Source organism: Eumetopias jubatus, unplaced genomic scaffold (genome assembly GCF_037043125.1).
Source record: "Eumetopias jubatus isolate StellerSeaLion01/CBP00866 unplaced genomic scaffold, mEumJub1_p1.0 scaffold_2, whole genome shotgun sequence".
Classification (NCBI taxonomy): Eukaryota; Metazoa; Chordata; class Mammalia; order Carnivora; family Otariidae; genus Eumetopias; species Eumetopias jubatus.
Window position 1 is genome coordinate 146,586,623 of NW_028274808.1, and position 15,167 is coordinate 146,601,789.

The 15,167-nt window shown below is 36.1% G+C and overlaps 1 protein-coding gene across 1 annotated transcript; it reads right to left on the reverse strand.

Annotated features, from left to right (window-relative positions):
- Positions 1 to 1,323: 1,323 nt before the first annotated feature.
- On the reverse strand, positions 1,324 to 14,656 carry AMTN (amelotin). The gene is made up of 7 exons (XM_028100575.1): positions 14,603 to 14,656; positions 12,485 to 12,571; positions 10,666 to 10,731; positions 9,683 to 9,772; positions 5,523 to 5,558; positions 4,206 to 4,232; positions 1,324 to 1,665 (listed from the first exon to the last, which is right to left on the reverse strand). Exons 1-7 carry the CDS (start codon positions 14,654 to 14,656, stop codon positions 1,324 to 1,326), a joined length of 702 nt encoding a protein of 233 aa, XP_027956376.1.
- Positions 14,657 to 15,167: the final 511 nt, after the last annotated feature.

Below are 15,167 nucleotides of genomic sequence, written 5' to 3' on the forward strand. Positions count from 1 at the left end.
GTTGTCTGAGCGATAAATTTAAATCAGATTAAATTCTTTTTAGACATGTAGAGCAAGAGAATCACCTCTGGTGATTATTTCATAGCATTTCTCACTTTTAGATATACCTAGATTAAGCATTACATGCCCAAATCACTAATTCTGTATATGAGCAACCTGAGGACAGGCAGTATGATTTATAATTCTTTGTTTCCTCTTTGTATTTTAGATGTGCTTATAGAAAATTAAAGTTGTGGCTCTTATGGGAGAGAGTGGGTAATTAGTTGGTTGTGAGGAAATAGGAAATTATCCTTATATTGCTGAATATCCACTTCATGACTGCAGTTCTCCATACTCCAAAGCAAGTCCTCCATTAGCATGATTTAAGTGTCCCAAGGGAATGCAGTTTCTGAAAGGGTCCACCGTTCTATGCCCAAAAGAAGAGAAAGGGTCAGTTTCAAAATACGTTTAATATATATATCTTCCAGGTCCATGGTGGCATAGGGTTACATTTCAAAGACAAATTTATCCATTTAATTATTTTTTTTCAGAAGTCATTATTCTCTAGGAAGAGTATGTTTTCTGAAATTTCAAGAACATTAGGTAAACTAAGAGATTCTTCTGATACTCTCTAGTGTGTCTTCATCTATTCCATGATATGATCAGTGAAGAAGATTCGCATGTATCACCACATATGTGGTGCCTTAGTTGAAAAAATTTGAAACAGCTTACTGAATTCCTGGAAGAAAATAAAATATTTTTAAGAAGTAGGTAAAAGCATATTGGATTTAAGCATTTTTACTTGAGATCAAATTACTTTTCTGGAGCAAAAGTATCAATATCAAATCATTCTTTTGTTATTTCCAAGGACATTTGATTCTAGACATCCCTGCATGTTAAATGATTATCTCTGCATTTTGGTGCTTAAAGAGTTTAGTTTTGCAACATTTCATAAGTCCCATCTCAAGAGAATGGCACGCGTGCTCACCTACGTGCTAACTCCCATCTATGACTAGTGGCTGCAACACTATGTTAAGAAGGTGTTGCTGATCATCCATGATCAGTGAGTGGATAAGAGTATGATGATTGATTTAATTGTGTCTGCTGTGGGCCTGTATATGTTTGGGGGTCAGAGGAAGATGAGGAAGGGAGAGCACAGTCTGTTTTCAAAGACTTCCAGATCCAACTTAAGATAGAAAATATGTTATGCCAGCAATTAAATGTCTCCTTCCTGGGTTGGTAAGGTAGGATTGGTGGCCCAGTAAAAATATTCCCTCACATTGCAGGAATCAATTGTGAATGTTAGGTAAAGGGGATCCTTGATTTTATTAGGATCTGTATTGGTCAAGGCAAGACAAAGAACTCTGTTTCCACTCTGCAGATGACTTTCCTGAGGCATTTTCCTGGCTCAGAGAATTTACCATTTGGAGGCCCAGTGGAGGTTTCCCGGGTGGTGTGCATGCCCCTTTGGATGCCTGCAGGGGCGGTCACACCAAAGTCATCGTCTGTGTCGCTGGGAGTTGGGGAGAAGCCCTCTGGAGTTCCCTGGATGGCAGGATTCACTCCTGCTTGCCCTGCAGGGAGAATTCCATTCCGGGCATCTGGATTAGCTGGACTGGGAGGCAGGAGGGCTCCCGGGAGCAGTGGCTGAAAAATGAGGCCTGTGAAGATTTGTGGGGCCACCGGCTGGAAGGAGGAAAGGAAAAGGCAAACAAAGTCAAAAGGACACATTTGAATGCTGGTCAATCAGCCTCTCCTCCTTTGAGGCCAGCAACTTGGGGCAGGAATGGCAGGATGGAAAGGGCAGAGTCAGAGAAAATAATAAAGACTGGGCATTCCTCAGAAGAAATGCCTCCCTCTTCTGAGCAAGCCTGATGCTAGTTTCATGACTACAATTCGATGCTGTATTTTATTTCCCTCAGAAAGGGTAAGTCACAATCATGGGAGAAGGAATAATGAATAATTTGTTCATCTTGTGTGTATTTGGAGGTAGAACTAAGGCAGGAAATCCATACAATTATGCTGGGCTATCTCCCTGCTATTGACCTAAATTATAGTCTCTCATTTGCCCAGAATTTTTTAAAGTAATTAAAGACACTAAAAATTAATGGAAAAATTAGTCAATCAACCTTCATCTCATGATTTGCATCTCTTCAAGTTTCTTTTTATTTATTTTTTTTGAAGGCATTGGAATATTCAGTCAGAAATACTTTTCTTGTCAATTCAGCAACTTGTATATTCCTTGAGGTTACTCAATGAACTTCTCTGTGTAGGTCTGTCAATGATTTGCATACTGGAAATAAATGTTGTTGCTGCCTACGTTTATTTTTTTTCTGGAAAAAATTACTGTAAGAAGTTCCTCTTAAGAAGAAATAATTTAGTATAAACTGGATTTGGAGAAAGTTCAGACAGGGACTTGTTCTCTGAAACCCCTCAGTTCTCATAATGTTGACATAGAATAAAAAGGGTTGAGGGCTCATAATTAAGATACAAGTCAGTTTCTTTGAGCATAGTTCCTAATTGTTAGTTTGTATAAAACCGCCTGAGAAGTTTGTTTAAAAGGTAATTCCCAGGCTCCACTGTTGGAGAGATTCTGATTGAGCTGATCTAGGGCAGGATCCAGAAATCTGCATTTTTTTATCAGCACCCTGAGTTGTCTTAATTTGGTGGTCCAAGACTGAAGTTTGGGAAACACTGTCTTAGATTTACCAGGTACCAAAGCCAGAATTAGACTTACGCCAGAAGAGAGACAGGAGTGGAATATAGATATTTTCAAGCAAGGGGTCATGGTATTCATAGATTTGAAACAAAAAGGTGGTAATGCCCATCATTAAAAAATAAGACACAAAGAATAAACTGTAAATTACCAAGTTCATTCTGTACAGTAGGGTAAATACTATTTCATGAAGTGTGTGTGTGTGTGTGTGTGTGTGTGTGTATGTTAGCTGCATGAAAAATACAGCTGTTACTTAAAAAAAATTTGAAAACCACTGGTATAGCAGATAGAAAAATGACTTTCGATTTGAATCTACTATTTCTTGACCTTGGGGCCTAAGTAGCTTAAGTTCTCTGAGCCTCAGTTTCGTTATCTGTAAAGCTGGGTTAAAAATCTGTGCTTTGTGATGGATACTAAGGAGGGCATGTGTTGTGATCAGCACTGGGTATTATATGCAACTAATGAATCATTGAACACTACATCAAAAACTAATGATGTACTATACAGTGGCTAACTGCACATAATAAAAAAAAATAAAAAAGCCATCATTAAAGAGGAAAAAATATTTGTTTTGCTTAAAAAAAAATCTGTGCTTTGTGGGGTACCTGGCAGACTCAGTCCATAGAGCATGCAACTCTTGATCTTGGAGTCATGAGTTCAAGCCCCACGTTGGGCATAGTTTACTTAAAAGAAAATCTGTAGTTTGTAATTTGATGAGGATTAAGGGCAATGTATGTAAAAGATCTACCAAGGTGCCTGTTACACAAAATTGGCTTAATAACTGGTAGATGTGGGTGTTCATGTACTATTGTTGCAAAACAGCCCCATTGATTTTATTTGTGAACAATCTAGTGAATCTCTACCTTTTTCATAATAGAAAGATTTAAAAGAAAACCTGTCTTCCAAGATATTGCCTCGACTCTTAACTTCAGCGTCATGTTTAGATACCACATTAATTCAAGTCATTGTTTCCTAAAAGTGACTTATGGGGCAATTTACAGAAGTGTCTAAAGATGAATTTTATTTAGGTTCAGCCCTCTAGTTATTCATGTGTACAGGGAAGAGTCCATGCATCACTGTAAGATGCTAGAAAAATAACATTTTCCTATAAAAATTAAAAATTTAAGCCAAGAAAATTAATCTTTCCTGCAACAAATACCAGTATGTATATTATTCTATATTGAATGCTTTTTAATAATTTATAATCCTAGATTTTAATCATATAAAGTTTAAAAATATGCATTGAATTTCTGGATAGAACTGAATCTAATATCAATATATGAGAAAAAAAAGCTAAGTAAAATTAATGGAAAAGTAGCTGGAGAAGAAGAGCGAAATCCTCAGTTAGACAAAAGTATCTTGATGCAAGGATCTATAAAAAATGTTCAGTTTACAGTAGTATGCACCAGGTTTAGGGGTTGTGGTCAAGAGAGATTGTGTGGGGACAGAAAGCAGGACTATGATAGTAGTGAGAAGAATTTGAAATGCTAGTAATTATTATTTTTTTTACCAATTCCTCTGAGCTAAGGATAGCACCCTAAAAGGAAAATAATAACACATTATTAGACAAATTTTAATATATAGAGACAAGATATATATAACATAATTTGAAAACTTAAAATACTTGTAAAATTTGTAAAGAGAGATTTTAAATTTTCGACAATATTTTAACTGCCTTTATGACTTGTTTCACATAATTTAAGTCAGCATGTGATATTGGACTGCTAATACCTAATATCTGAGTGATGTGAAGTCTTCTGCATTTTAAAAGTTATACATTTTTCTATTACTAAGTAATACATGCACATTGGAAGAAACTTGGAAAATGCAGAAAGCAACAAAGGAAAAAAATACCATTCCATCATACAGTTTGATGGATTTTCTTCCAGATGTTTTTCACACTTTTGTTTTTTACATAATGGAAGCTATTCATATAATTTATATAAGTCATTTATATAATTTGGGTCTTACTTTTTCTTCTAATATTACACCCACAATCATTTAAACTTACTAGTGACAAATACAAGTAAATGTACTTTTGGAATGGTTACAAAGTATTTGTTTTTACATTGCACCATCTACTCAATCTTATTTTCCTTTTGTTTAAATTTAAGTTGCACCTGATTTTTTCTCTACCACAAATATTATTATTTTGAGGAATGTATTTGTAAATAGACCTTTGCTATATTTCAGATTATTTCACTGGGATGTGTTCCCAGCTGTGGAATTAAGAATTGATACGAACTTTATATCTCATTCTGCTTCAGAAGTAAAAGCTACTACCTGATGCATGTCATATATGACCTTGACCCTTGGTAATTTTATCAATGACCTCAAGTATTACCTTTCGCAAAGGCAAATAGGGAGAGAGGAAAGTATTTGTATCATTTTTAGGGAAAAGATACATGGTTAATAAATAAATTTGAGATTAAAAAAGAAATCCCCCAAATCATTAATCATTAGATCAGTCCCATTAATTTATTTTTTTCTTAGCTGTATGCTTTAAAGGATTTACCCTTGACATTTACTAACTGTGTGATTATAACTGAATAACTGTATCTCCAATTACTCCTCTTCAAATTATAAATAAAAATATTATCTTCAAAGGTTGCTTTGAATACTGAGATAGTATATAACAAATAATAAAATACCTAGAACAGTGCCTGGTGTGTAGTAAATGCTCAATAAGGGCCCACTCATAATTATCAGTGTTCATACAGCGCCAAGTAAATAGGAAACTTGGCAACTATCTGGTAAATTGAAGCAGGATGACATATTTCACACTATGATGATTTAAAATAAAAATCATATTACAAAATAATCTTACATGGGCTCCAAGGTGTGCTACAATAACTGGTAACATCTAAAAAGAGTGAAAAATTCAATTAAAATATATTCAAAGGTAAGTTCTAGCAGATGATACAAATACTGAGATTTTCTTAAAAGTATATAATATTCATTGAAGAAGTATTTCTTACCAGTGCATCGGCTATGGTCATAGACAGAAACCCATAGAGTTGCTTGGGAATTGGAACTCATCCAATTTGTAAAAAGCCGACTTAGACCCAGAGAGATTTAGAAACTTTAGTCCAAGGCAACACAGTCAGGAGGTAGAAGTTACTGAATAGGATGGACAAAAAATAATTTTGGCCTCAAGCTATCTCCAAACTGAAAGTTATTACAAGTAATAATAATAGTAAAATGCATGTTTCTTTCATATGGCATCTCAGAAGACTCATTAAAGATGGATTTTTAAAACACAAAGATTTATCAAAGCATATATGTTTAGTCTCATAATGGTTACCTGGATATTGTGCTGTTAAAATAGAGCACTGGTAGAAAATTATGGATGATATTCTATCATTTTGATACTGGCAGAGTTCTTAGAAATAAGTGAGAAATAATTTACTGGTCACTGATAACCACTTAAATGTTATAAAGTTTTAGTTGAAAAGATTTGGGTGGGGTGTTGGCATGTGCTAGTACTCTAAGAACTAACCTAGAGTTTGTCCAAGAGAACTAGTGTTTTAAAGTTTATTTTTATTTCTATAGACATTCACATAGTGTCATGAAAGTCATCAAAATGGGTATTCTAACACTAACCAACCCAAAAGATGTGAAAGTCTTATGAAACAGACTCTTAACTTTGTTATTTCCCAAGATAGTTTGTTCAGTAATACCCATAATGCCAAAAGGTACATACATTTAAGTATATATATTTAAGAAAAAAGCCTTACTGTCAGTCAGATCCTTGGCTACTGACAATAAAAAGAAGAAATTTTCAGAATGGTGATTGGAAAGTAGGGTGAAGGGAAGGGGCACTCAGGATTTGGAAAAAAAGCATAACTGAGATTTCTTCTTTAAAGGCCATTTCGAAGGAACAAAAAGATACAAATAGGAAACCACAGATGTGTAAATAAAAAGTGTAATTAAAGATAATTTAGTTTTTCACCAATGTAACAGTAAGGAGAAAAATTTTTTATTAGTTTTTAGTAGAGAAATTGTTTGAAATAAAAATAGCTAACACTGAGTGTTTACTGTGTGGTAGGCCCTGTTCTAAGTGTTTTTTGTTTATTTGCTCATTTAATCCTTATAACAGCCCTGGAGGTTGGTTCTACTTTAATCCCTATTTTAAATCATGAGGAAAATGAGCCACGGAGTGGTGAAGCAACTTGATCACACACATAGTAACCAGAGAGCTGGGATTTGACCAGAGTTTCGTGGTTCTAGAGTTTACCCTTAACCACCTTGGCCTTGCTTTGATAGATGAGAGCTGTGGACGGGTGCCCAGGTTTCTGGCAGAGGATATAGGCCACTCTGCATAGGGAGACACAAGATTGGAGGGCTGGGGCTGCACAGGAGGTCAAAGAGGTGTTGGCATATCCTGGAGACATTGAAGAATCCCTACTGAGAATGGGGATTGATTTACATTAGTGCATACTGGGGAGCGTGCAATATCAAACTCTCTCTGCTCAAACTTGATTGACTTCTATAGTGCCTACTAATGCCTTTGACTCCAGTGGATATTCTTTTTTTTTTTTTAAGATTTTATTTATTCACTTGAGAGAGAGAGAGAGAGAGCACATGCAGGGGGAGAGGCAGAGGGAGAGGGAGAAGCAGACCCCCTGCTGAGCTGGGAGCCTGACATGGGGCTCGATCCCAGGACCTGGAGTTCATGACCTGAGCCGAAAGCATACGCTTAACCATCTGAGCCACTCAGGTGCACCATCTTTCTCTTTCTTTCTTTCTTTCTTTTTTTTTTTTAAGATTTTATCTATTTATTTGAGAGTGAGAGAGAGTGAGAGAGAGAGCACGAGTGGGGTGAGGAGCTGAGGGAGAAGCAGACTCCCCACTGAGCAGGGAGCTTGATGCAGGGATCCCAGGACTCTGGGATCATGACCTGAGCCAAAGACAGACGCTTAACCAACGGAGCCACCAAGGCACCCTTCCAGTGGATATTCTTTGGTGAATATGAAGATGTACTAAATTGGGCTTCAAGGTTAAAGCAGGGCAACAATTGAAACTGAAGCTGGGAAGGTAGCATATGGATTATATCAGGGTCATGTGTTAAAGAAATTCTCATTTTATTTGCCTGTATCTCTAGTCTTTTTCAGAGGATTACTTTTATTATTAAGATATAAATAAGCAGCAAATACTTGGAGTGAAGGCTCTAATATATCTGTAAAAAATAAACAGACTGATAGACAATTAAGTATACATCTCAATATTAAAAAACGTAAAAATTAGTTATGTCACAGAATTTCATAAATATGGATAAATGAAGCAGTAGAGGGTTTCTTGTGTTGTTATTTTGGACAAATGAAAGTACAGAGAAAAGTATTAGTTGCATATGATATAGAATTTAAACTGAGCAACTTCAAATTGTTTTGTCAATTAAAGTCAACTTTGATTATAATTACTGATTAAGACAAGCTTGCTCTTATTAAGACCTGGAGGTGTCCATGGTGGTAGGAAGATGGTAAGAATATATTGGTTCATTGCTGTATTTATGTTTCATAATTTTGGAATGTGTATTAAAAGTCTTACACTTTTGCATGCCTTTGGACCCTGTTCCTAAGAACTGGTCCTAAGGAAATAATCATTGATATGGTCAAAGACTTAGTTAAAGGATGTTCACTGTAATAGTGTTTACAGAAGCAAAAATTTTGATTAAAAAACCCCAATTTTTGCAATATGATAGAATACTAAGCAATCAATAGAAACAATTTTATAGGTGAATATTTCAAAATACAAAGACCATTCAAAATACATTAAGTGAAAAAATTAGATTATAGAACATTAGACATAGTAAGAACATATTTTCTTTAAAAAATATACTTACATGTGTAGGTAGAAAAAGGACTGGAAGGACATACCCTAGAATGCTGACCATGTTTAGTTCTGGGGGGTAGGGTTATGGGTGAGTTTTATGTTTCTTTTTGCTTTTCTATATTTTCTTAATTCTCTATAATTAACACACAATACATGTAATACATAAAACAGCTTCTACAAAAAATTAGACCTTATGTGGGAATGATAGGGGCTGAGTTCATGTGTTAGAGGGAATAAGTGATCTATAAACAACTTAGTCTAGCTGTAAAGAGATCATTGTGTTTTTCTCCAAGTCATTAAGCTATTCAGAGAACTTTCAAGAAGGTATAACTTGAGCTTTGTCTGTAGTTAAGATGCAACACTTCTGATCGGAGTGATGCCCTACGCATATCATTTAAATCCTAGTGGGAGAGGGTTTTTCGGGGTTTTTCCTGAAAGCACGTAATGATGGGAAGGGAGAAGGAACTAGAGAGTTGTTGGGGACTTGAGAGGAGGCACGAAGCAAGTGCACAGAAAAGGAGATTAGATTTGCTGGAAATAAACTTTATCCATCTCTCAATTTTTTCTTTGGGATGATTCTGGTCACCCAGAAAGTCTTCTATAGAAAATAGCAAGGTAGAAAAGAATCCTGCTACCTCTCGATTTCTCCCCTTATATTCTTTACTTTTTAATCTTCCCCAGCACCTCACATTTTCCTATTACCTGTTACAAATGTACTCTAGAGAGGTTATGGGGTGGCACGTTCAGTTTTCTTGGTGAGTTTTCATCAAGGACCAAATTACCAAAGATGATCTATGTTCAGTTGAACATTCCTCTGTAAATTTTTGGGTAAGATTTTTTAAAGATTTATTTATTTATTTTAGAGAGAGAGAGAGAGAGAGAGAGAGAGAGAAGGGGGGGAGCGGCGGAGGGAGAGGGAGAGAATCCCAGCAGACTCCCCGCTGAGCATGAAGTCATATGTGGGCTCCATGCCAGGACCCCCAAAACATGACCTGAACAGAAACCAAGAGTCTGACATTCAACCCACTGAGCCACTCAGGTCCCCTTCTATGTAAAACTTTTAAGAACCTTAAAAAAGTTCTTTCCTTCCCTTTAGGCTTCTACTTGATAGAAAATGCTCCCCAATGTTGAACTGAACTCCCATCTTGAGCTTACTTGGGGTTGCAGCTGCTGTTGTGTGTTCAGTCCCCCCAAGTTCAGTGGGAGGGTCTGGGTACCAGGTGCCATCCCTGCAGCAGGATTTAGCTATAGGGCAACAAAAAAGATTGTCATTGTGTTGTTCATGTTGAACATTCAAGAAACTAAAACGTGTTTACCAAATGTAAAATATCTTTAAAGGGAGGATTTTCTATGCAAATATAAACATTTGCTATGCACACATAAAAAAAGTATGTGATATACTATTGCATTAAGAATTAGGTATAGAGATGAAGTTCAGGGACTTATTTAGTCTACTAGTACAACCATAAAGTCCAGGACTAACTTTTCCCATATGAACCTGTTCTTTTGAGGATTACTTGGATGATTTTATCATCACTTTCCACTTTTGACTATAATAACTATGGTTCTTGAGATTTTTTTGATAGCTTTCTTATAAAGAAATTAATTTCTTCATAGGCTTCCCCATAAAAATGGTGAGGGTCACAATGAAATATCTAGTCTGAATATAGTCTAATACTATGTTTAAATCTGACTACCTTAATCAGGAAAGGAATTTATTATGTTTCTTCTCCCAAACAGAGTAAACTATACAGATAGTCCATGAGAAGAATGAAGATTTTTCTACCCCTTCTAGTTTGCTCCAGTTGGGGTGATGATAGTGGTCATAGTGTTTGTGTGGGTGTGTGGACATTGTAGGGGCAGTGAGGAAAATATGTTGGAGGAATGTGCAGAGGAGCTTGAACAAGAGGTAAGAAGAACTAAAGCAGTTTAAGACATGAGAATTTGATTAATTCCCTTAGAAGCCCTTTTGTTAAGAAAAATTTTTATGATGTACTGAATAGATCCTATGCTCTGACTCTTCTGTGTTCCCTTTCAACTTATCTACAATGAATATGTGTGTGTGTATTTGTGGATACACTCAACATTAGGTATTGTATTTAACAGTGGATATTAAAATGATATAAAAGAGTACTTACCAGCTGCAGATCTGACCCCAGTGCGAACATCTGTGTCAGTGGTATTAGACTTAAAGAGGGAAATACCTGTAGGGGCATTGAAATTGATGTGAGACCAGAGTTTGTCTGTTTCCACCATGCTGTCAGTGGCAGATACCCTTAAGTGTCTATATTCCCGTCACAGGGGGATTTAGGATGATGGTAAATGGAATTGAAGTTTTGGGGCCTCTCACCAGCAATGACCCTTCTGTGGCCCCCAGTGGCATCCTAGCAATGTGTTGAGTTTAAAAATGTGTAATTGGCTCTTACTTCTTATCTCATAATAAATTATCCACAATGAGATACCACCTCACACCTGTCAGAAGAGCTAAAAGTAACAAGCTAGGAAACAACAGATGTTGGTGAGGATGTTGAGAAAGGGGAACTTTCTTACACTGTTGGTAGGAATGCAAACTGGTGCAGCCACCATGGAAAACAGTATGGAGGTTCCTCAAAAAGTTAAAAATAGAGCTACCCTATGACCCAGCAATTGCACTACTAGGTATTTACCCAAAGGATATAAACATAGTCATTTGATGGGGCACATGCACCCCAATGTTTATAACAGCAAAGTCCACAATAGCCAAACTATGGAAAGAGCCTAGATGTCCATCGACAGATGAACGGATAAAGAAGATGTGGTATATATACAATGGCATACTACTCAGCCATCAAAAAATGAAATCTTAAAACCATTTGTAACAACGTGGATGAAACTAGAGGGTATTATGTTAAATTAAATAAGTCAATTAGAGAAAGACAAATATCATATAACTTCACTCATATGTATAATTTAAAAAACAAAACAGATGAACATAGGGGAAGGGAGGAAAAAATAAAATAAGACTAAATCAGAGAGGGAGACAAACCATAAGAGACTCTTAAACTGAGAAACAAACTGAGGGTTGCTGGAGGGCAAGTGGGTAGGGGGGATGGGGGTAATTGGGTGATGGCCATAAAGGATGATGTAATGACACTGGGTGTTATATGCAACTGATGAATCACTAAACTCTACCTCTGAAACTAATAATATACCATATGTTAATTAATTGATTTTAAATAAAATAAAATAATAAATTATATACTTTAGTACTTAATTTTACGTATCTAAATTTGTCTTCCTTTTCTTAAACAGCATCCTCAAATTGTATAATCTTCAGGTTCCTTAAGGAGTGAGATGGGGTCCTGTCTTGAGTGCTCTCTAATGTCCGTAAACTAAAAAGAGAACTTTAGACTTTGGTGTTATTGTACTACTTCACAAACTCTAGATGTAGGTAAAGAGGGATCCTTTAGAGCAGAGCAAGTGATGGAGTGGGAAGAAGTGGGTAGCCAAGAGACAATACAGTTTTCAAAAGTTTTTACATAAACAAATTTTACAGTAACATCAGCTCATCAGTAACAATGGAACTTAAGAAAATTATAAGGAAATCCAGTTATTTTTATAGAGATACCTTAAACCCTGCTAGCTCTGGCAGATACCACATGTGACTATGTCACAGTAGTGCAAGGGCATTGATGACCAAGCTTTGTCATTAGGTGTAGCTCTTGCTTTTCAGGTTTTACTATTGGTTGCTAAACCAAATTATTATTGAGACAAAAAGAAAAAGAATGAAGATGGCTTGCTTTTCCTGCTCAACATTTTCAAAAAGTGTTTTGGTTCTTTTTTGTTGTTCTTTTTCCAAAGAGAAAGTCTTTTTCCCTTGTTCAACCATAAGACTATGTAAATCTTGATTTTAAATTCACTAGTCTTCCCATGTTTCCTTTGTTGATCTGCAAATGTTCCCTATTGTAGGACTCTCACCTGATTTGGCTGCTGCTGGTTTAGTAGTGTTGCCTGATGTGGAGCCGGTTTTGTTGGAGGAAGTCCCAAAGCAAGGTTGAACTGCGTCTGTGATAACAAATATTAGATTAGGCAGGGATGGGTCTGAGGTTTTGTATCCATTTATTTCCAGGATGTAACAAGCTGTCCCAAATGCAGAAATGTCTGCCTTTAGGCTCTGTGTGTTTCTGGAGTAGTTTTAACTCCCTGGGAAGTTTCTTGTGTGACAGGAGATGGAATTGTAGAGTGGAAAAATGCCAGAGCAGAGGGGTGTGGTGGGGAGGGGTCTAGGGTGGGGCTGGGCACATGGACCTCAGGTAGTAGTTCCTAGGATTCCTTCTCTTCTCTGTAACTGCCTTCCTCCTTTTTCAGGACATGAAATACATCATCTGCACCTTAGCTCTGTAAACGTTTGCTTTTTTCCCCCATGCCTGAAGGTAAGTTGCCATAACTTCTACTGCATTTTCATGAAGCTTCCTGCTTCTGCCTTGTGCCTGACAGGTTATTTCCCGTAATGGAAATTCAATCTCCTTCCCAGCCTGGGTATTTTCCTAGTGTATTAAGAATAACTGAATTCTAGGGGTGAAATTGTCCTTGACATCCATATCATCTATCTAATTATCATTGATTCATTTTTTATGCCTTTATGATGATTCAATAAATTCACTTACAAATAATAAAAAATACCTTGTCCATGTGTCCTGAGTTTTCATTTATTAAATATCACTACTATACCTTGTAGACATGTCAGTGTCACACCCTGCATCCCCTGCTCCACTAACTCTCCAGCTGCTTTCACATCATTGGCTATTAGCAACCTGCTTTAACCTGTATGCCACTCCTCAGTCAACCTTGAATGATTGCTGTGTGCCCAGAAAGTTTTACTTATTTTGAGTTTTCACAAATTGTGTGGTAATTTAAATACACTAAAGACACCCTATTTAGAAGAACCTTTCGGTAAATTTGTTTGAAGTAAAAAAATCCATGTTTTACAAAAGAATTACTAATTTACCTTGTTTCAAAGATAAATTTTGGCAGACAACTTCTTTAAAGAAGGACATAAGTATATTTGGAGTGAAATAAGGAGATTGCTTCTATCCCCTCCCTATAAGATCACCCTGTTCATCTTCATAGAACTAAGCATAGTTATAATTTATAATTTAACATTTCTTTAAAAAATCTTTATTGTATCTACAATCCTTGCAAACACCATGAAGGATCATGTCTTTTTCTTCCCCGCTCACCATCGTATTTTCAGCACTAGCATAGTATCTGGTACATAGAGATTTCAGTAAGTATTTGTTGATTGTATGGATGACTATAGATGTGTCAAGGGAGTTCAACTAAGAATGGTCTCTTTTTGTTCTTCTATTTCATAGAAAATTCCTTCTAATTTTTTCTCTATGTCAAATGTCATCTCAGATGGTCAAAGGGAAGTCCACTTAGAGAGGCAAACCAGCCACATCTATGTCTATAAAATATTGGAGGACAATTGGAGTATGTATTCGAACACTAGTACTCCTTTCTTTCAAACATGTTATATGTGAACATAGTTTTCAATGTTCTAAGTAAAAAAGTTGGCCACTTTGTAATATCCTCTTGCTGTTGTGCACTTCGATCACCTTTTAAAGTTTATATAGTCATACAATTTGGTAGCATTTTTAGGGTTTACATAGTCTACATGTTTCATGCTTCCAATTAGGAAAGTCAGAAAATGTAGTTTACCTCTTTAGTCATGAGAAAATAATCATTTGCCAAGAAAATCTTAAATTCTTCTTGGAAAGTAAAATAATTATCCACTTTGAGTAGATATAATTTAAGGCATTCCTTTTCCCCCCTAGTTTCTACCCCACTGTTCTGCCAAAATAATTGAAATTCTATCATGTTAGAGTGGATGCTTTTTAAAAATCTAAGTATGTTGAAATATGCACTGACACCTTATTAATTTGTCATTTTTCACCTTGGAAAATAAAAACAGAAAACTAAGGGGATGGGTCACAGGACAGAGCAGTGTTGATGGAGTGCAGGAAAAAAGTTATGTCTACAAGCAGAGGGTGCTGCTGAGGCTGGTTGGTAATAAAATAAACATATTGCACTTACCGGTAATGACTGAGTTGATCCTAGAAGATAAAGTAGTAGAATCATAGTCTTCATGTCTCAAAATGCTACCTATAATAACAAAGTAGTGTCACTCTTTCACTCTATTTTTTTTCCCTTTCAGAGAAGATATTTTTTAAGAAGTTCTGTTTGAAATATGGCCAATTAATGTTACCTTTCTCTCCACTTGGCTAAATGTATGGGTGAAATGATATTCAAAGTCCGGTTGATCGCGCCAGTGTATGTAGTGAATAATTTTACCCTTTGATGAGTTGTAAGTTTGTAGAAGGAATTTAAACTCAATTCTAGGAGGCTGGCAACTGAGAGGCCAATCAGGACTTAGCTGTCTGTGAAATCATTTGGTTTCTTTCATTTCCCAACATTTCATTAGGTGAGTTATTAGCTGCAGACATCATATTACCCAATGTCTACCATTTGAATAGAGGGTATTTCAGGAAGACATACCCTGTGCAATTAAAAAAAAGGTGCAGACAATAAAAAAATTACAATCCTCTTTCACCTCCTCTCTTTCCCAAATGACTTCCCAGATGTATCTGTTTTGTCCTGT